This window comes from Gorilla gorilla, chromosome 11, assembly GCF_029281585.2.
Source record: "Gorilla gorilla gorilla isolate KB3781 chromosome 11, NHGRI_mGorGor1-v2.1_pri, whole genome shotgun sequence".
Lineage (NCBI taxonomy): Eukaryota > Metazoa > Chordata > Mammalia > Primates > Hominidae > Gorilla > Gorilla gorilla.
The window spans coordinates 46707941-46731977 of NC_073235.2; the positions used below are offsets into that span (position 1 = coordinate 46707941).

The 24037-nt window shown below is 36.1% G+C and overlaps 1 protein-coding gene across 50 annotated transcripts in view; it reads right to left on the bottom strand.

The window, feature by feature from the left end:
* Positions 1-24037, bottom strand: part of GTDC1 (glycosyltransferase like domain containing 1) — a 383038-nt gene that overhangs the window by 254194 nt on the left and 104807 nt on the right. For 29 of the 50 annotated variants that reach the window (XM_055380135.2, XM_055380117.2, XM_055380113.2 and 26 more), the window contains 2 exons: positions 10868-10932; positions 7959-8160 (listed from right to left, as the gene is read on the bottom strand). In XM_055380135.2, coding sequence (XP_055236110.1) covers positions 7959-8137 — 179 coding nt within the window. In that variant the 5' untranslated portion in view covers positions 8138-8160; positions 10868-10932. Of the gene's footprint in view, positions 1-7958; positions 8161-10364; positions 10589-10867; positions 10933-24037 lie in introns of those variants that run through there. The other 21 variants (XM_055380103.2, XM_055380102.2, XM_063694815.1 and 18 more) reach the window with 2 other exon arrangements.

A 24037-nucleotide genomic window follows, 5' to 3' on the forward strand; every position in this document is an offset into this window, starting at 1 on the left:
AGACTAATGTTTCCTGAACTAAGAAACTTTTTTTCTAGAAATACTTTTATACAAGGGAAATTCCAGAAAATCATATTTTCTTTTGTCAAAATTTACATAACAGAAAATGGCAGCTTTCATAGTCTGATTAATATAACCCATGAAAGTGAAAAAAATGTGTATGGAATTCTTTGGTTTAATCCAGTAAAACTGAGTAACACCAGCCCTTAAGTGACTTGTTTCTGTGTTTCTACGTAGAAGAGATGATATCTTTAGGCAGAGGATACTGGTAGTGCACAGAGCAGGAAAAAAGTAAGTAAATTAACAAAGTGAATGGCAACCACATTTTTCAAACTCTAATAAATCATTCCTTCGACCACATTTTCTAAGCAGCTATTATCTGCTAGGTGGCATACTAGGTATTAGGGATAAAACGATAAACAAGATAGATATGACTCTTGTCGTCATAAAGCTTAGAATAAAATGGGGAGAAAAAAATCAAGCAAACAAAATTATTACAAGTTATATAAAATGTTATTACAGAGGGAGAAAAAGAGTGCTAAAATAGAGGTCTCATTTTAGATCGGGTGCTCAGGAAAGGACTCTCTGAAATGACGAAACTTTAGCTGACTTGAGAAAGCCATGAAAAACAAGGGGTGTGGGTTGGGGGCATGAGTAAGTATTGCCAACAAAGGGACCAGCAAGCAGTAATAGGACTTGAGGCAGGAAAAAGCTTGATGTTTCAAAGTGAGTAAACAAGGCCAGTGCTGCCACAGCACATTAACGAGAAGACAGGGGAGGACATAATGTTGCAGAGGCAGACAGCGCCCAGATTGCGTGGACCACAGCAACCCTGTGCATACTCTGGATTTTACATAGGCAATAGGAAATCACGGATGGCTTTCAATCAGGGATTATTTAATCAAGGTTACAAGTATCAGCAAATGGATATAGGCACTAAGCTTTCTTTCAATCAACAAAGGGTTCACTAAGTGCTTGCTGTGTGCTAGCGCTATATGTCCATGTTTGTCAAGTTTGGCTTTGTATCACCAGTGCTAGCATAGGCACTGGCTTTTAACATAAAAGCTCTTAATAAATACTAATGACGGAAAAGAATAATGAAAACAAGCTTAGAAAAGAACCAAAAGATAACTAACTAGTCTGGAGGAATTTTGACCAAGCCATCCCACCCCTCAATGCTCTCACAACTACACATATTCAACCAGGAATTTCTCCTAAAGAAGGGGAGTGTTACATTTTTATTATCATCATGAGATGATGAACAAAGGAAAACATAGCAGAGACTTTAGGAAAAAATTCACTGAAATACAGAATTAAGTTATTTAGAAAGACATAAGGATGAAATGACTGCACTTTTGTGAGCAGCAGCTGTGACTCAGCTCCTGCTCTCCCCTTGCAGTTATCTTTGTGGGATGGCAGCTCAGAAGACCAGCAGGTCCATGGTGTGAACAAACACCAGGGCCTGAACAACAGAATAGTATAAATAAAGGAAAGATGAACAAGAATTAGTCATTAATGGAAAGAACAATGTGCCCCAAAGAGGGTAGTTGGCCAAATGTGACCCCAAGAAAACAAGAAAGCATGAAAGCTGCCTAAAGAAAGGATAGGGAAAGGAAAGGGCAACAGAGTATCTGCATTGTAGCTCTAGAGGCCCCATGTACAGGAAATCAGAGACAGCAGCAAAAGTAAACATATTGACTAAGACCTTAATAAAAGCAGAAAATCTTTCTCCTATAAACAAATAAATGTTGGAGATGAAAGTAGAATTAAATACATCTTTTATTTTTCTAATTTTTTTCCTGTCATATGGAGACTAACCATGAAGACACTAAACACTTAAAAGCAACTTTTCCTTAGAAGTGCTCTAAAATCAGACTAATAGTCTCAATCATTATGTTAAAAACAAGCACATTAATTACAAAAGCAAAACTATGATGGTCCTTATTCTACAGTCAGAGCTCTTTTATATAGCATATTTTGCATCCATTTGGGGATGGGTTTTTTCCCCTTTTATTTTCCATTCCATTCATTAAAAATAATGATTGTCTTCCCTCTGTAAAAGTATAATAAACATCCAGCTTGTCTTTTAAAATACAGTTGTCAAACTTTAAAGGGCAAATATACAGGAGATTTATCCTAGAGGTCTTTAAAGCACAGAGTCTGCTAGGAATAATGTCTTGTATCCAGGGAGCCGTATAGAACCTTACGTGTAATATTTTATTTTTTAAAATAAGCCAGAAAGGATATTATAAGTGTCTACTCGAAGTTGCACTGAAGCGCTTAACTCCTGGGAAACAGTGGTTTCACAGTGCATGCTACTAACTACACAAACACTTTTGAACTGGCAACCTGTGGTAAGAATAAACTATAAACTCCATAACAAGAAAACTTTGTTCCCCTTCTAACTGGAATATTTTCATCTTGAAAACACTGACAAAGGAACACAAAGAAACATGGAAAAGATGAAGCCTAGAAACCATACTTTAGGGACAATGATGACAGGTTTAAGTTCTAGTTTTATAATGAAGTGTGTGTGTGTGTGTTTGTGTGTGTGTGCACGTGCGCACGCACACATGTATGTGTATATGAGAAACAGAAGAGTGGGGGAGACAGCAAAGAGACTGAAAGAGGCAGGGACTGACCAAATGGTTGGTTATTTGGTTTGCAGGATTATCCTATTTCAGTAGATTTGTGGTCAGCTACATTTTCAACATAAAGTCAGCATGCCTAAATTAAACAATCCTGTCAATCAGAAGAAACTTCAGTGAGATGAAATACTGTGGAAGAAGCCCTAAGGGCCATGCAAGTCTAGAACTAGGCCGCGGTGTGTGCTGGCTAGACAGGAGAGCAAGGCTGGTACAGAAACAAACCAAAAGAAGACCCACAACAAGGCAGTATAGGATGGCGAAGCTAGTAGGCTAAATGATACAAAGGCCTCAAAAGAGGAAAATTCAAATGAACTGTGACTTCTGAAGACTAAGAGAACATCACAGATTCACAGACCCAGAAAAGCACCTGGTGTCTGGCCCTCCAGCCTCCAACAAGAATCAAGAACTGTAATACGTCTCAAGACTGGGAGAAGTACCATACCTACTTCTAATTGTAAAATATAATAATATATATTTTAATCAAGACATATTTAGGTTTAATTTAATTAAATAATTTACCATGCTTTAACTGGAATGAAGACAGAATAGTTGTTAAGACAATGGGCTTAAGAAGAATGAATAGACAAACCTGACAAAAACAAGAAATGGGGAAAGGATTCCCTATTTAATAAATGGTGCTGGGAAAACTGGCTAGCCATATGTAGAAAGCTGAAACTGGATCCCCTCCTTACACCTTATACAAAAATTAATTCAAGATGGATTAAAGACTTAAATGTTAGACCTAAAACCATAAAAACCCTAGAAGGAAACCTAGGCAATACCATTCAGGACGTAGGCATGGGCAAGGACTTCATGTCTAAAACACCAAAAGCAATGGCAACAAAAGCCAAAATTGACAAATGGGATCTAATTAAACTAAAGAGCTTCTGCACAGCAAAATAAACTACCATCAGAGTGAACAGGCGACCTACAGAATGGGAGAAAATTTTTGCAATCTACTCATCTGACAAAGGGCTAATATCCAGAATCTACAACGAACTCAAACAAATTTACAAGAAAAAAACAACCCCATCAACAAGTAGGCGAAGGATATGAACAGACACTTCTTCAGAAGACATTTATGCAGCCAACAGACACGTGAAAAAATTCTCATCATCACTGGCCATCAGAGAAATGCAAATCAAAACCACAATGAGATACCATCTCACACCAGTTAGAATGGTGATCATTAAAAAATCAGAAAACAACAGGTGCTGGAGAGGATGTGGAGAAATAGGAACACTTTTACACTGTTGGTGGGACCGTAAACTAGTTCAACCATTGTGGAAGTCAGTGTGGCGATTCCTCAAGGATCTAGAACTAGAAATACCATTTGACCCAGCCATCTCATTACTGGGTATATGCCCAAAGGATCATAAATCATGCTGGTATAAAGACACATGCACACATATGTTTATTGTGGCACTATTCACAATAGCAAAGACTTGGAACCAACCCAAATGTCCAAAAACGACAGGCTGGATTAAGAAAATGTGGCACATATACACCATGGAATACTATGCAGCCATAAAAGATGATGAGTTCATGTCCTTTGTAGGGACATGGATGAAGCTGGAAACCATCATTCTCAGCAAACTACTGCAAGGACAAAAAATCAAACACTGCATGTTCTCACTCATAGGTGGGAACTGAACAATGAGAACACATGGACACAGGAAGGGGAACATCACACACCGGGGCCTGTTGTGGGGTGGGGGGAGCGGGGAGGGATAGCATTAAGAGATATACCTAATGTTAAACGACAAGTTAATGGGTACAGCACACCAACATGGCACATATATACATATGTAACAAACCTGCACATTGTGCACATGTACCCTAAAACTTAAAAGTATAATAAAAAAAAGAAGAAGAACAAATAGTATACAGTCTTTGCAGGTGGCCAGACTTGAACTCAAATCACATATCCACCACTAATCCAGGCACTTTGCAGCCTCCCATCAGCCATTTATGGCAATCCAGGGGTTCTGTCCTCATGCTTGTACTTCACGGTTGCGGACATCACAACCAGTCAAATGTAGGAAAGGGGAGTTGGCCTTCTTCTTTTATAAGGAAAATTTAAAATCAAGCCACTTTGCTGGAAGAACTCCCAGAAGTCACCCACTTAACTCTAATTTGCCACAACTTGGAGACTGATCAACCCAAGCTGCAAGGAGAGCAGGGAAAATTTGGCAAAGGAGAATGGGATCATCCTAACTAATTTAAGTCAATGTTGCTTCACTCCCAAGGGCTGGATACTTATCCGTCCTAAAGAAAACTGTGATTCTGTTAACAAGGAAGAAGGGCTGTTAAGTGGGCAATGATCAGTATCTGTCACAATACCTCAGATGAAACAAAAAATGTAATTGTAAGCACCTGACGGTGAAAAAATGATTTTTAAATAACAGAGATTCTTTCAGTTCACTAAAGACACTACAGAATGAAAAGTGAATACAATATCCTCGATACCTAGTTTAGGGTGCAGTCTAAGAAAGTAGAAATGCTTCATCCTGGAACGAATGATTAACATTTCATAACCCAAAAGTTAATGCCTTCCCTCAAGCTCCACATTCAAAACTTTTTTCTGTATCTTGTGAAGTTTCTAAGGCAAAGCTATAATATAATCTAAGAATAACAATAACTATTGACTACTTTTGACAAAATAACTTGTTGAGCTTTCGTAATCTATAATAAAACTAAACAGCTTTAACATGAATCATGATATATTCTTTTAGTTGTCAAGATAAAGCAGAATCAAACTGATTAATTAGGGTGAAGCATTTATTCTTTTAACAATAAAATACTTTTCAGAGAGTAAGCTTATAACAGCAACAATACATGTTCAGAAGCTGAGAAAAACACCAATATGTATCTACGTTCAAAGTCTTTCTCATCAGACACACTCGTATTTGTTCAGAGTATTTTGCATGGTAGGCAATATTGGTGCTTAATCATTTTACCTTTATGAGTTTTAATGATTTCATGCACCAAAATACAAAAAGAGTAACAACTGGAAAGCAAAAATTTTTCATATCTTTAAAAATCTCCACAGAGTTCAGACTTATTTCGTGTAACAAAAGGTTACTCTTGCACTTCAATCGAGGATTGAATGCACGCATTTGTTAACTCAGTATCATGCTATCAAGTTTTCATGCTACTGCTATTTTTCTAAAAGTATTCAAAAAAGTTACTTGGTAAAGAGTAGAGAAGTTATCATTGCTCAAATATAAGTTAAACTGGTGAGGCATGTCTTTGGGTTAAAGACTGATTAGATTAGTATAGTTAACTGCAAAGGCTAAATGGCATACTTTGAAAGATGACAGATACCATTGTCAGGTGGTGGAGGTTATGGCTATCGGAGAGTAAGGCTTTATATCACCATCTTTCAGATATCCACCTCCCAAATAACTTATCTTCAAATGCTCTGACACTTATCCTCAAATGCTTCAGGCTTCAAAGAGAGTAGGGAAGCCATATGCACAGAAGTGTTTGCATGCTATCACACACATATATTTGTGATACAAAAATGTAATTCTGAAAAACTGCATAATCAAAATGAAATCAAACAACAGATATAGAAATGGCTAATTTAATGTTCAAATCACTGTAGAAATGTATTATACTGAATGGCACTGTTAAATGAAAAAGTGCCATAAAGTCAACTGGATTACTTGACCTTAAGTAATATAATACAATTGGTGCTGCAAAAACACAATTAAATGAGATGTGAAAGCAACCATAAACAGTCATATTTTAACACAGCAATAGTCTTATCATTGCCTTTACAACTTTTATATCATCATGTTCATTGAAATTCCTCATACTATTAGTGAATCAACAATATTCACTTAGTGATATCGGAATATAAAACATTAAATCATGTAAAGAAGGATACACTTTAAATTCGAAAAAAATACAAAATTCTGAATACGCACTAAAACAGCATTTTACCTTTAAAATCCTAAGCCATGTAACTGGAATGCTCACTGCTATTCCATCTGACACTACGCATTCTCAGAGACGATACATAATGTTCATACAGAAAATCGTTACTCTCTGAATCCCTCAAGTTCCTACTAGGAACAGCAAGCTACATTTAAGTCACAAGCTGCTATGTCTCCTGTGGCCACTTTAGAAGCAGCAGATGGGTAGAGGTACTGGAGGCAAGATGGGCATTGGAGCTTCCAACATGCCCTTCCTCTAAGAACCTATCTGCTCTAACTCCATTCATTATCAGCCCAGAACTTTTCATTCCTGCCCAAACCAATGCAGTCCTACACACAGGCTTATCCCATTATTTAAAAAAGTATAGAACACTTAAAGTTTTATATCATTTGTGTTAATAAACGGCAAGAACATCAGCTATGTTAACCACCATAGGATAGTCTTCCACGATTTAACCATCAGGAGAATACACAGGAATACATACAAATGGAGAATAAGGAGGAAGAGATGTTCAAGGGGATTCCATCCTACCTGTTACCTCAGTAAAAATGTAATGAGTATTTATCTCCATCTTTTCAGTGTGTCCCATAAGACTCTTTTATTTTCTAAATTATTATTATTATTATTGTTATTATTAGGGATGGAGGTCTCACTCTATTGCCCAGGCTGCAGTGCAGTGGCTGGCTCACTGCAGCCTTGAACTCCCAGGCTCAAGCAGTCCTCCCACCTCAGCCTCCTGAGTAACTGAGACCAGAGGCACATGCCACTGGCCCAGCTCATGAGACGCTTTCTAATAGGTCCTCCTAGTTCCTACTTCCTAACAAACCAGAATTCAGAATTGAGTTCTGTGCCCCTCAAATCTACTCATCCTTCAAGAATAAGTCAAAGGTTACCAACTCTACAAAGCCACCTCCAGTCTGTCACAATCCAAATCAACCTCTCCATCTTTCACCTCTCATTGCACTTGCCTATCTCTACCTCAACAGACTTTAAAGCCTTGGATGTATCCACCTTTCAACTCTGGTTCCTAGTACAGAGCAGATACAATGAACCAAACTAGAAGATCTACTGTTCTCTCAGGCCAAAAATTGTTACCCATACCCACACCCATATACATAATGAAATCACAAGACAATGAGAAAACACATATGGTTGGTTCTAAATGAAGCTTCTTTCCTACTGACCAGGTGTCCTTAGAGGATGAGTATACTCCACTGCTCTGCTTTCTCTAAAGAAATATCTACTGTAGTCATAATAACCAATTCCATAGTTGGAGAAATTCTCAAAGATACTGATAGAGAAGCAACATCCTCATAACAGGTACTTTTTAAAAAAAGCTGAAAATGCATCCTGAGCTCTAATTACCTGTAATGCTCACTGATGGGAATGGTCTGAGAGAAATATAAAGCAGATGTCCGGGCTCTCCAATGCCATTTCTTTGCAGGAAGGGTATAAACGACACAGTCTCCTAACTCTTCTTGAAGAAGATCCACCAGCTGTTTATGGGAGCCTCCATAGAATGCTTCAATGATGAGGATACTCATTGGCCCATTCAAATCTTCAGATCCTAAATAACAACCAAAAAATGTATATTTTTTCCATTACATACATGTATAAAATTTGTAATAAAAATAAGTTCAAATTTCATACTCAGAAAATACAAATAATTTAGCAATGTGTTATTTTTTAAAATAGGCTTATCCCATTATTTAAATAAGTATATAACACTTAAAGTTTTATATCATTTGTGTTAATAAGAAGAAATAAAGGTGTCTTTATTTTTCTGATTTGTTTTCCTCATGTCGTAAGATTGTCTCCACTATGACTCTTAGTTTTTTCTCTAACACCAGAAAGCTGAAAGCCCTCACCTGCTGTGATCACTCAGTTCCTGGTTTGTTCGGCTGTAAGCCTAACTCAGTAATCTCAGAAACTACTTGACTTAGAGCTCTAGTCTTGGACAGTCACTGAACTCATCTTCTAATGACGACTTTCACTTCAAGAGTCCTTCATTTATAAGGCCCTTTCTGGTTCAGAAATTCTGTGATTCTGTAACTCTTGTATTACTCCATCTTTAAATTCATCAGGTATAACTGCCCCTAGTGAATACGTATTTAAAAGAAGGCATATCAACCAAATGCAAATCTCTATTTTCTAGTGTTAAAAACTTTAGGATGCAATTTCTTGAGACACTACACATACTTTGATCACTTCCCCACACTTGTCAATGTATCACCCCAAAATGGAACACCAAAACAATGTGGTAAAGTTGTATGTGTGTGAACCAGTAAGGTTTCTACAACCTTTCTTTAGACAAGCAACCTATTAAGAGGGATAAAGTAGCAATAATGGGGTTACTAAAGACATGATAAAATTTCATCACAGAGAATTAGCTATCAAGCCATTTTTCATTTGAATATAATTTTTGTTAATGTGCTCAGTGAAATAAAAAGATATCTGTGAACATAAAATCTCTCATATACATCTCAAATTTTATGTTATTTCCTGTAAGACATAGGGGAAAAACATCATTCCATGCGTAAATGCTATATTGCTTAAAAAATATTCCAGATGTTTGAATTTTCCTTTATGACTTAAGTAAATATCACTCATTAAATAGCATAATGCTTTTCTTAATAATGTTGTTCCACAAAATTATTAGTCTCAGTGACTCAATGATGTTCTTCACTAACAAAACTACACTTTGTTCAAAGTAATGGCTACTTAAATTGCATTTCAAAGCAAAAAAGCTTCCTTTTGATGTCTAAATTTTCCAATGAGCATTTGGGAGGATGGGGGAATATAAATCTATATATTATGTGGGCGGGGGGGCTGTGGGGGACTGTGTGTGTGTATTTCATTTACATGCAAAATAAGAATCAGTGGTCCTCAGATGGAAAAGGCATGAATCCTAGGATCAAGGACATACATGTTTGAACCTCAGCTCTGTCACTTCCAAGCTGTATGACCTTGGACAAGTTACCTAATTTTGTAGGACTTAGTCTCATCATCTCCAAAATAGAGACAACAGTACTAACCTCAGACATGTGTTAAGATAAAATTAGAAAATGCATGTGAAGCACAGTAGACTACAAATAGCAAGAAGGTATTTAGCTCATCCCACCATTAGTATAAATCACTCTACTCAAGTAGAAAGGATCTCTTCAAATTTTCTACCATTTTAAGTTCAGTAATTTTCAATCATGATCCCCTACCCACCAGGAATAGATGAGGAAAGTGGATATACATATGTGTTTGAAATTGCAGTGGATGTTTACCCATTCCTTGTCAGTAGCTTGCATTTTAAACATTAATTTGAGAGCCCTGCAGGTTTTGTGAGTAAGAGGTAAGCTCAGAGTCCCAGCCATGCAGAGTTCATGGTCCACTGGAGACTTCTGCTCTAATAAGGTAGTGTTCAATAAGTTCACAGACACCCTCTAGGTTCAACAAAGTGGTAGCCATTAATCCTTCAAATGATGGAAATTGCTAGAAAGTAACTGAAAGAACAATAAAAGGCAATTTTGAAAATTATACCAAGGGTTTCAAGACAGAATATAAGCAGTTTAACATTAATTTGCTTACTTGATCACATCGTAGATATCTACCATCTTGCTTTACTTCCTCTGACTTACTCAGAGGAAATGCTAAGGTGTATTAAATATATGCCCTGTATGTACTTAAAAGGTCTCTAAAAGGCTCTTGTAAAAATGACCTATTTCCCCAAGTGATGAAATGTGATATAAACCACTCTAAAGAATATCTCATTCATCTAACCTCAAAGAAAGCAATATCAATATTGGAAAAGAAAACTGCTTTCTGATTCTTCATCATCTTGTCCTTTTCCATGATTAATCTAAAGTACATATCATGATGTTTCTTATGGGTCTGGTTCACGAGTTATCTCCAAATTATCAGCCACTGTGGAGGCAGTACATGTAGATGCTCCTATAGATTCAAGACGCTCAGTAGGCAGAACTGAACACTAAGCATGTGGGAGGCTGAAAAAATAGAAAAGAGGAAAAAAAGATTATAACTATAGTAGATTTCCACCCCTCTTGACAGCTCAGTAAGAAGAGTGAAATGTACAGGTTTGAACTAGCATTTACGTGAGCATTTTTTCTGCTGGCCAATGGGTGTGCCTGCATTTGGGGTGTTTTTCTAGGGAAAATAACTATGTCCTACCATCTCTGAAAACTATACTTAGTGGCTTTGATTCATGGAAATTTGTTCTGCTTGTTTTGTGGAGACAGACATATCCTGGCAGTTCCCCCACTTACTTCTATTGCAACTTTTGCAGCAAGATGAAAATGCGTTCTTCCCTATGGTCTTCTTGAAGCACAATCTGGAAGAAAGATGATTCCCATTAGATACAAGTAAATGGGGAGAAGCTGGTATTTAAATATATGATTCAAACCAAATGGCATATAGCACATTAAAGAACAGTTCAAATACTTTGGCTGAGCTTGAGTTTTGTTTTAGAAAACTGCTTGAAACAAATAAGCATGAGGTTGAAAAAAGAAAAAGAAAAAAAAAAAAACACTTCACTGCTATGGTGGAATTTGCTAAAATATAAAGGGAATACACTATTTGCCCATTTCAGCAATAGTCAAAGAAAGCTACAAGTGGTCACCTTGATACTACAGATGTTCAGAAGCATGTAGGGTGAATACAGACATTTTTGCACCACTAGCAAAGGCTAATAAGGAGTGAGTACTTGGAAGCAGCAGTAATAGGGCCTCACTGTTGAAAGTGCTAACTCCAAACCAAGGACAGGGTTTCCTTTGTAGAAGGAGGCTGTGGTGAAGTGTTTGCCAGAAGATGGCAGAGAGCCAAATGTCTCCTATTGGTGCCTGAGTTTATGAACCTCTTAAAGCATTATCACAAGTACTACCAGAAACCTTAAATTATGAAACATTTAAACTGATCACGAATACCAGAATTAGGCTGGGTGCGGTGGCTCACGCCTGTAATCCCAGCACGCTGGGAGGTTGAAGTAGGTGGATCACTTGAGGTCAGGAGTTCAAAACCAGATTGGCCAACACGGTGAAAGCCTGTCTCTACAAAAAATACAAAATTAGCCAGGCATGGTGAGGCATGCCCGTAATCCCAGCTACTTGGGAGGCTGAAGCAGGAGAATTGCTTGAACCTGGGAGGCAGAGGTTGCAGTGAGCCAAGATGACACCATTGCACTCCAGCCTGAGCAACAAGAGCAAAACTCCATCTCAAAACAACAAGAACAACAAAAACAACAACGAAAGAATACCCGAATTAGGGATGTGGCACTTTAAAAGGAAGAAACAACAAAAAACTTAGTTTGGAAAACAAATACCAAACAGAAAACCCATGTCCTTTCTGCATGGCGCTCAGAATAGTATTATATGACATTAAGAAAAGAGTAAATGGCCACTCCATGCTTGCTCCCTGAAAGAGCATATAAAATATTTCAGATAAATTTTAATCAATTTTTAAGTTTTTCTGCTTAAACAAGTTTCAGTTAAAGAAAAACTCACTTCTTCAGCACAATTTATTCCCCAATGACACCAGATGAATGAAAACCTACTATACTATTAAAGCTTTTTGAAAGTTTAATTCATTATCAATACTATGATTTAATGATACATGGTTAAATGCTAAACATCAAATTTGGCAATATAAAATAAGTCAAAGTGATAGCTGTGACATAGAAATTTCATACCACTTCAAATTCGATTTAAGATCACCAGAAGTCAAAATGATCTATTTAAGAATTGTCTGTCTTTTCAAAAATGTATATTCATAATCGAAAGGAGATACAATGTGAAAATATCAATAGTATTTCATAAAAACATTTTGACCAAAATGAAAAATCACCATTAGCATCATCCCAATTAAAAACTAATAATGCATTGATAAGATCACAGAGAACAAAAGTAGCCTGAAACCAATGCTATGAATATTTTTAAATTTTTATTAAAACTTTTTGTCATTGTACCTGCAATTATTTTAGACTTGACCCAATTTCTTTATTCCCTAAGCCATGATCATTTTCAAGGTGAACTACATTTTTGTCTACCTCCTTTAGCATTTAGAACTGCTGTGGTAGTTGAAATGTTTTTAACAGTATAGATATTAAAAATCTGCAATATGCCAGTGATTTACTGAAATGTATATGCTAAATATTAAGTATATCATGTCAATTAAAAAAATAAATTTTAGTCACACTGAAACCTATAATTAGCCTTCATATATGACGTCAATTTAGTTACCTATAATATTCAAATCATTTTCCAACCAAACACCCAGTAATAATTTTAAATCAGAGGAATTGTTGTATTAATATATTCCATAGACACCTTTCTGTTATTAGTTAGTTGTAGGAAGGTATAGTTTCAGTGATGATGGTTTTAACGGTTTTGATCCCACACACATGAGAAATTGATTCCACAGGCTAATCCACATATGGCTTGATACCTTAAAACTTCAATCAATTGTTGAAAATATAGTTTTGATTTACCTATATGCAATATTTGGAAACTAAAGCTTGTTAAAGCAAAAAACAATGGGCTTAAACACTAAATGGTTTACTTTGGGGAAAGTGAAACTTGAGTGGTATTTCTCAGTAGGTCATCACAAGTTTACCTGGTATTTTCTTACTGACCCTTTCTCTCCCTTCTCTTCTGCACCTCCACCCACCAACACACCCAGGTTCTATATAAAAAGCAACCAATAACCCAGCAGAGTAAAATAGGGCAGGGGTGAGAAAAGTTAGTATTACCTTCCAGCCCACTCACTTATTTTAATGATTCATCACGGAAACCCCAAGTTGTTAAAATATACCTGAAATCTCATTAAATAGTAAAAATAAGCATGAAAAGATCTCTGCTTTAAAACATGTGACCAGTGATTCCCCTAACAGAATCTATTAAGAGTGTGAAGTAAAAATACATTTTGCTAAACAACTTTCCTCAAAGTAATGTACTACAATCAATTATCATATGGGAAAAAAGAGACAAGATAAACACATTCTACAAAAAAGTTATTTTTTTAAATTCTTCTATAAAAATCAGGCATAGCAAATTCATCTTAACCTCTAAAACCTGAATATAACCTCTAAAAACTGAAATATAATCTGGTATCAAATGCAAAGTAGTAATTTTGCAGTCATAAAACTCTATGCACTGAAAATATTCTACATAAATTTAAACAAAGTTTGGCTAATAGAAATGAATCTGCTTCCGGAGCACTAGTCTGAACTGCAGATAACTAACACTTGATGGATACTGATCATTATTCCATTATTTGGTTAGGGGACATACAGTCTAACATTTATGTTGTAGTTGTGTACTACCATATGTACTTAAATAGGAACATTTCGCTTTAATTCTGGGTTCAAATTGACAAAGATGTGGTAAGCTAATAATGTATACCCCCCTCAATGCCATGGATATGCTAATCTCTTCCTCTGATTTTTGTGTCTTGTTGTAGAGACTAAGAACTGAGAATTCATGCATCAAAACCAAGATTTGGTAGGAAAACTCATACGCCATACTTTCTGTGAGAAAATTTAAAGCTATTTTCAAATGTGCTTTTCCAATTATATGAATTGCAATGATCTTTTAAATAAATGCTCTTTGCAAAGTTAGCATCTTATACGTATTTGTGATAGTTTAATTTTCCCTAAAAAACATTTCGTTTTTTGTTGGTTTGGAATTCAACTTTCTGCTTAAAAGTATCAGTCATGGCTGGGTGCACTGGCTCATGCCTGTAATCCTAGCACTTTGGGAGGCTGAGGTAGGAGAACTGCTTGAACCAAGGAGTTTGAGACCAGCCTGGGCTGTTGTGAGGCTCCATCTCTACAAAAAATTTTAAAAATTAGCTGAGTGTGGTAGTGTGTGCCTATAATGCTAGCTTCTCCAGAGGCTAAGGCAAGAGAATCACTTGAGCCCAGGAGTTTGAAGTTACAGTGAGCCATGATTGTGCTACTGTATTCCAGCCTGAGTGACAGAGCGAGGTCCTGTCTTTATTTAAAAAAAAAAAAAAAAAATATATATATATATATATATACACACACACACACACACACACATATATATATATATACACACACACACACATATTAGTAACTTATTCCAGGACTTGAATTAGTAAAGTGTCTTGGTTAAAACTCCACAAGCATCAAATGCAAACTCAGCAAATAGTTACTGAGTACTTAGCATGTACCAAGCACGTCATGTACTTGTTTTCAAATATGCACAATTTCCACAAATAACTGAATAAGTATATATTAAAAGTTCAATATATTATTGTGAGGTTATATTCCACATTATATTAAAAAATTACAAGATTTTTCTTTGTGTGAGAAGCTGAGTGGTTTAATTCCACTGACAAAATATTAACCCTCTTTCAATTTTTTAATGCTATTAATTCCATGAATGATTTCAAACTATAAAAGCAGCAATGAATTCGTTCTACTGAATACTACAAATATTTTTAATTTGCCAACATTCACAAATGTGGCAGCATATTTATGAATCAATAGAAAGTTTTGCACCAGAATATCATCTCACCACTCATTTAAAGTATCGCATTGCCCTTTTAAGTAGGTCTCCATGCTACCATACAGTCTTGTTCCCACCACACCATTCTCCTTAAGCTAATCACAAATAATCTTTCCAAAATGGAAATGTGACCATAAAATGATATGCTCAAAAACCTTAAATCACCTAAGGGTAAAATCCAAGGCCCTACACATGGCAATTAAGACTCATTTCCTGGCCCCTCCCTTTCTCTTCACTACAGCCACATTTGGCCTTCTCCCACTTCAATTCCTTTTCCCCAACTTCCCCAGACTCTACTTGGTAGCAATACCAAACACCCACACTCCCAGAGCTGTTTTAGACTCTTATAACTTCACACATTTATCTCACCTCCATCAGCCTTATCTCTCTGTTCAACTAATGAACTTTTGTTAAAATTTCTGCTCATGAATCACCACTTCTATGAAGCCTTTCCCTGAACTCCTCCTAAATATGACTTCCTTTATACTCTGTATAGTAGAATTATACTTGTTTCACTGTAGTCACACGTTCTGCTTCTGCATGCAGCTGTGAAAATCTGAAAACTGGGCGCTATGCTGTTATTTTCCTGAAAGTTGTCTCAGGACCTGACACACAGCAGACAAACTAGGTTTTTCTGGAGCTGAAGTGAAAATCAGGGGGACACAGGAAGTTGCTTTCTTCTGCCTTGAAAGTAACACTGGTTTCACTTAACACAGGTTCTCAGCAACAAGTGTCAGACAGCACTGTACTTGATACTAATGATTTCCTATTATTCCTGAAGTCTAAACTAAATCAAGCAGCAAGTATATCTGGACACATTTTATTATGTTCTCTTTCAAATACTGATTCTTTTTTATTGTTGACAGAAGCAGAATTTATGGGAAATAATAATTTTTTCCATATAGATATGTGTTTATTTTAACCTACCAATACAAGAGAAGTAGCACCGATTAAAGAGATGGGAGAAACAGAATAAACAATTGAATTCTAGGCCAAAGTGCGTTTAATGGCCTAAGAGAATATTTGTAAATTTCATAAATTTTGAAAATCATCTGCAGTTTCTTATTCTGTTTGATCTATTATCATCCTAGTTTAATTTGAGAAGTGGAAGTAGGATAAGAAGCCAATTCCCTCACCATCAATCTAGAGAGCCCATTCCACATTTAGTAATTAGGCTTTTATTTAACAGAGAAGAAAAAAAGGCATTTTTAAATACTTTCTGCCAACAATTATTCTTTTTATAAAAGTTTGACAAGATGAATAATGTATTTCCTTCTCAAAGATGGCTTTTCTCCAGAAGTCTTCCACCTTCTTGAAATGGGCTGTAAACCAGCTCAGTGGGAGAAAACTGGGCTCCCTGACCCATTTGGATACGAATACCCAAGCAGAGAAGTCAAGGTGTGTTCAGAATAATAGGTGCAAGGAGTGCTGATACCATTGTTGAACCACTTTTCTTTTACAGAATACAAAATATAAAGAATATCGGCATCATAGAGTAAGTGACAGCAAGACTAAAATCCAGGTCTTCCAACTCCATATTCACATGGCATCCCATTATACTTCACTGCAGGCACAGGATACAATATAAGTTAAAAAAAACCCTCCATTTTCTAGTCTTTGAGTTTTAGGATTAAATAAAAATGTTTAATAATTATTAATATTTAAATGACATATATATAACACAGTATATGTTTTATATGCTTGTGGACTATAAATGTCACTATAAATTAATATATTAATTGCATACAATATTTAATAATGCCTCCTCACTTGTAAAACCAAGACATCAATAATATAAGTAACTGAATATCGTATAGTGAAATACTTCAATTTTTTTGTTAGAATCTCTTGTGATTCCTCCCAGAGTCCAACATAATCATAACTCCTCTGAAGATATAACCCTTATTCTTTACCCCTCAGCACTGGACTGTCACCTTTTTGATAGAATAATAGGTCTTAAGAACTAGGACTGGAGGGGGAAAAAAAAACAATACTGAAGATTCACATGCCAATAAAGGTTTGGAGTAGAAGGTGAAGAAGTCAGCCACGTAGCCGTATTCAGTCCAGCTCAAAAATTTACTACTGTTACCATCAAGCAAAGTCAAGGTTCTCTTCACAAAACAATCTGTAGTATTTCTGTGTACTTATCACATGTAGGATATATTTATACAAGTAATTATTTAATGTCAATATCTCCACTGGACATTAAGTTCCACGGAGACACTTGACTAGGTCTGTTTTGCTTACCATTGTTATCTCTAGCACTCAGCAAACAGAAAGTGTTCAATAAATGTGTGTTGAGTCAATGAACCGTAAAACCCTTTAGCAATGGCCGTGATGATTTCTTCCTAATTCATTCAAGAGTTGTACTATTATCAGACATAAAAAATTACTTCTTCCTATCACTCATTACTATTTACTCTCATAGGCAGAATTTTATGTACAGATTGTATTACCATGTAAATATAATAGGTGGCATCTAATTCTATTTAAAATTTCACCCCTCAATCTAAGGAAAATTGTCTGCCCTGCTGAGGGATTTAGAAACTATGTTCCATGCCATGGAAAAGCATCTTCCCCAACCTGACTGGAGTCTACAAGAATGTTTAATTCAAAAATAATCACGTCTATGACCTGGAAGGAGTCCACTGGCTTAATCATTACACTGGCATTTTTTATTGGACAGAAACATTATCTTGCTACCCTACACTGGCTTCTATGCCAACATTTAACTCAGACTGAGTTTGTGCAGGGTAATTATAAATATACACACCAAATGAGTTTAAAATAAGATGACTAACATATTCTTAACTATACTGATTAAGAATACTCAAACATGTTTTAATAACTTAATCCATATTAACTACAAAAGTTATTGAGAAGTTTCCCTCTCCAAGTGGGAGACACATTTTCAGTTAATTTTGAAACAGAAATAGCAGTGTTACTCTAACATACAAATATTCTCAACGTCCTATTTGAAGTACAGCAACACAAGCAAACATGGGTGGCATTCCCTTGATGAGATGAAATAAATGTCACTGAGTATAAGGTACTGGATTTAGTCACTTCTAATGAAAAATGAAAAGGCCATAATCTCACAATTCAATTTGATTTATCTATGAGGGAAAGTATCTAAAAAAAAAAAAAAAGCAAAATCCTAGCGTCTCAGGAGGTGAAAGAATATCAGGTAAACATTTGGGAGAAGAAAGAGGAATTTCCATAAGAGACTGAAGAACTAGAAATAGATATCCTTAAATGGATCGTTAGACACATTTGATGTTTTTAATATTCATTTTATATCAGTGAAAAATCACTTTGCAGTAACAGACCTTTTTTTTAATTCTTCTTCTTCTTTTGAGATGGAGTTTCACTCTTGTTGCCCAGGCTGGAGTGCAACGGCACCATCTCGGCTCACTGCAACCTCCACCTACTAGGTTCAAGTGATTCTCCTGCCTCACCCTCCCAAGTAGCTGGGATTGCAGGCACGCACCACCATGCTTGGCTAATTTTTGTGTTTTTAGTAGAGACGGGATTTCACCATGTTGGCCAGGCTGGTCTCGAACTCCTGACCTCAGGTGATCCACCCATCTCGGCCTCCCAAAGTGCTGGGATTACAGGCGTGAGCCACTGTGCCCGGCGTACAGTAACAGACTTTTTAAATAGTGTTAGAAGTGTGAGGTGAAGCCAGTATTAGAAACTGTCCTTTAACATCCAAATCAACAAAACCATGTTTTAAAGCTGTATCAGACCGGGCACAATGGCTCATGCCTGTAATCCCAGCACTTTGGGAGGCCCAGGTAGGCAGATTGCTTGAGTCCAGGAGTTTGAGAGCAGCCTGGGCAACATAGCAAAACCCCCGTCTCTACAAAAATACAAATAATTAGCTGGGTGTGGTGGCACATGCCTGTTGTCCCAGCTACTTGGAAAGCTGAGGTAGGAGGATCTCTTGAGCCTGGGAGGTGGAGGTTGCAGTGAGCCGAAATCATGCCACTGCACTCCAGCCTGGGTGACAGAGTGAGACCCTGTCTCAGAAAAAATAAACTTACAATAAAATAAAAGCTGCATCAGTTAACATATTTATTGATACTGCTCTCATCTCCAACATTCTACATGAATACAGATAGGTATTCAAAGTATTCAGTAAAAGTACATTTTCTTCTATTTATTTTTTGAAGGAGTTCTTTTTCTAGTCACTATATATTTTTAATAACCTTCTGATTTGCTAATAGTTTAAGACACGTGCTGACAGTTTACAAAGGCAACACCAGAAAAACTGGACAGAGTCTAGAGATCTTTAATGCTAAAGTTTAAAAAGCTCAGAAACCCAGTTTAGACCAGGGCTGAGTAAATCTGGGACTAATAGATGTGGTAACGAGAGCTGTATCACTATTTTTAAATATCACAAGAGGCATATTATTAGCTACCCACTATTATAAGAAAAAGAGTCAGTCTGTTAATAATAGATTGGGATTTTTTTTAATCCTGAAGATATTTAGGATTGAAACTATTAAATAAAGAAAAGGTATACACAGACAACTGTGTATAATTTCTAGAAGGTCTACTATTGTCCAAAGTTTCTGCAGAGGAAGCACGGGCTTTCCCATAACAACAGCTTGAAGTTTCCTGACTGGAACAAGCACTGTGACTTTTATCTATTTAGTGGCCTTGCCTATCTCTTTATCAACTGGTTTTTCAAGGAGACATTCCAATGATACAAATATTTTGTCTAATGAAGCAGAGACCCTATAGCCAGAGTATTCCTTACAAACTACCCAAAGCTGCACACTGCATCCTCACCATCTCTTAAAGTAATTTCACACTTTGCAAACAGTGTTTTCAAACAGAGTAAAGTTACTTAGGAGTTAGTTAATTCCCCCTTGCATCTCTCTCCAGCACATATATGCACCATATGTGGGATCATTAGTCTCTCTACTGGATTAATCGGCATTCACAGTTAACAAACAGCCTGAATTATTTTAGAGAGAATTTATAACTCAAACTACTAAAACTAGGCATATAATATCCTCTATTTTCTATAATAGTTGTTGAATTGATCTTGATAGAATTGAAGTATCCTATTATCCTCTTGCATTTCCCTTGTTCAATGTACCCACCTTGTTTCCAAACTTCACTTGCAAGAATTAAATTTAAAATGTCAGATAAACTACATCATATTTTTTGGAGTAAATGCCTGCTGGGGTACAATATGTTACCTCTCCCAGGAGTACCTGTATGTTACAAGAGAACCACAGGTGATAGTGAAATTTCAACCATCTGTATAGTAGATGCAAAGAATAGTTTGTGAATTAAAAAAGGACTGCTCTCATGTCTCCAAAATGTAGACTGAAAGCTGCTACCCAATCGACTAATACATATGGTTAGCTTTGCTTTAAAGTATTAGAATATTCTATCACATTTCATCATAATACAAAAAGCTTGAAAACTATGCATATCTTTTGATTCGGCAATACCACTTTTAAGGATTAACCCTGGAAGTTACCAAAAACCTTTACTGCAGTCTTTCCCCCAATTAAAAACAATCAAAATGTCCTACAAAAAGGGATCTCTTATGATTAAATGATTAATGATCAAAAAATATAATGAATATATATTGCCATGGGAAAATGTTTACACTATTGCATGACTGCATGAAATGAATATATAAAAACATATTATGAAATGAATATATCATAATATGAGAGAAAGAGTACATGCACACATGCAAACATAAATGATCATTTGAGGTAAAACTGGGAATCATTTTGTTTTCCTCCTTGTGCTTCATTTTATTCTTCAAGTTATCTTCATTGAATATGTTTCAACTTCAATTAAAAGAAGCTATAACATTTTTCTTAACTTTAGGGAAGGAGGCCAAATTGTTTGATAACAAACTACTTCCCAATTACTGAAGGCGTCCTCCCTTCCAGGAGCTTGCAAGTGTTTTTCAAATTATTATAACTACTATTGCTATAAGGAAATTCATTTAAAAACTAATCAACAAGGGTTAAAACTAATAGTGCTATAGCGATTCAAAACAGCATCATTTGGTTTGCAAATACTGCTTGTTTAAGTAATATACGAACTAAAAGTAATTCTCAATCTTAAAATGCACTTGTTTATTAAATAGTTGTAAACTGATCAAAGTCTCTACTTACATATAAGGAATCTGAGGCTGTACTTTGACAGTATGTTAGAAACTAAAATAATTATTTTGGTACTTACAGTTTTGAAATGGAACATGAAGAGGTAAAATATAAACTCAAAGTTTTTTTTTTTTTTTTGAGACGGAGTCTTGCTCTGTCACCCAGGCTGGAGTGCAGTGGCGTGATCTCGACTCACTGCAAACTCCGCCTCCTGGGTTCACACCATTCTCCTGCCTCAGCCTCCCGAGTAGCTGGGACAACAGGTGCCCGCCACCACGCCTGGCTAATTTTTTGTATTTTTAGTAGAGACGAGGTTTCACCATGTTAGCCAGGATGGTCTCGATCTCCTGACCTCATGGTCCGCCTGCCTCGGCCTCCCAAAGTGCTGGGATTACAGGCGTGAGCCACCACACCCAACCTAAACTCAAAGTTTTAAACTTCAAGTAAAATGCCAAAATGTTATGCTTTGATAATTAGGTATGGGTCTTGAAATAAGGGGAAATATTTAATTAAGGTGAATGAAATTGAAAAGGACTTCTAGTTGCACACTTAATTTCTGAAGTGTCTTGTATTAAGAAAGCTGGAGGCTGGGCGTGGTGGCTCACACCTGTAATCCCAGCACTTTGAGAGGCCGAGGCGGGCAGATCACAAGGTCAGGAGATCAAGACCATCTTGGCTAACACGGTGAAACCTGTCCCTACTAAAAATACAAAAAAAATTAGCCAGGCATGGTGGCAGGCACCTGTAGTCCCAGCTACTCGGGAGGCTGAGGCAGGAGAATGGAGTGAACCCGGGAGGCAGAGCTTGCAGTGAGCTGAGATGGTGCCACTGCATTCCAGCCTAGGCGACAGAGCCAGACTCTGTCTCAAAAAAAAAAAAAAAAAAAGAAAAGAAAAGAAAAGAAAAGAAAGCTGGAAAATGTTATTGTATAATCATCCATATGTATTGCACATGTTAAAAAACGGAGCGAGGACTGATTGGATAGTCAACTAAAAGAGATAGAGATTTGCATTTTAAAAGACTTCTCATAACCACTCAGATTTGTCCTATATTTATATACACGCAATATGTGAATGGAAAATCAATAAATATTAACCAATGGCAACTCAGACTTAGTAGAGAAATATTTTCAAAGGGAATCTCCAAGCTCTAGTACTTTTTACAATCTAAACAACATGTTTCATTTTCAAATAATATGAAATAACTCTGTTCCTGGAATTGTTTTCCAACACAACCATTTCATCACATTTCATTTTTTAAACCACCCATTCCAAAAAACCTAACTTACAAATCTAGCAAGAAATCAAACTACTAAAAGTATACAAATAATTAAGAAGTTATTTCCAGAAAACAAAAAAAACTAATAAAATATGAAATATATAAATACAAAAACTAGACACAATCTTATTTTATCTATTTAGATGGGTATGAAGACTATGCTTATCGACATATAATTTCCCATATTTTAAAATAAGCACAAACTTGATATGAAAAAGAAATCCTCCTCTTACGAAAGCACCATGTGGCATTTTTTAACTTTACTACCACTTTGTTGACTCTTTGTCCCAGAGCAGATCACCTCCAACATTAGTACTCTGACCTTCTAGAAAACTGACAGATAAAGTTTATAGTGAGAAAAAATAAGCTTTTATGGGTTTCCAAAAGGGAATTCTTATGACACTAAAAGCCATATAATAATATTGATTTGATAACCAACTTTTTTACTGCCCAATTATAGACTTAAGATTCCTAGAAAAATATCCAAGTGAAATTTGACATAAAATACAGTAAAAAATAGTCTTGAGCTCATGACAGTCTGGAATCTCTTTACAAACTTTAAATATACATATAAAACGATTTTTAAAATCAGGTCTTCTTTAAAGTGTTGAGAATCCCAAGATTTACCTTTCACCTTGGGCCTGACTGACCCTCCTCCTGATACTTTTGTCAAAAATCAATTCAGTTATAGCTTGTACCTTTCTGAGCAAATAATTTCCAGGCCTGTTTCTAGTTTCCTTCCATCCTAAAGGCAAATGTACAACGTACAGCAACAAGGATTATTTTCTTGTAAAACCATCTTCAAAAATCAATTAGAATACTCAAAATATTCTATTCTCACAAATGAAAATAAGTTGCTTACTGGAATGACAGTCTTCCATTTCACTGCCTTAAAAATTAAGCTGGCATGGATAATAAAAGTGTTTTCTGACTGGATATGCTTGGCATTCAAATGTTTTTAAAACAAATACTAATCCTTAGATTTCACAGGCACAGTCTATAGAAAATAGAATTCTTTTTTATTTTCTGAGAGAAATATTAATGATTCGATATCATAAAAGTTATAACAACAACACCATGGCTTGGATAAACTTATAAACAAACCTGTATGTGAATGTTTTGTATCCTTTTCAGCCTAATCTCTACCATTCATTCATTCAACAAATACTTATTGTGCCTACTAAGTGCCTGCTCATCATTGTTATGCATGCTTGGGGATAAATTAGGTAACAAAGCAAATGGGACTCTTATCACAAACAATTTCTTTCTAATTGGAGTAAAAAGACCAGCATCAAGTTAAATGTATGTCAGATGAGGGCACCTATAAAGAAAAATAACACATGGTAACAGAGGATAGGAGCTACTGAGGGCTGGTGTGAGGAGGTTATTTTATACAGGGTTGTGAGAAAACACCTTGCTGATAATGAGATGACATCTAAACAGAAATCAGAAGAAGGGGTGAGGGGATTGGGGAGTATGTAGATCTGGA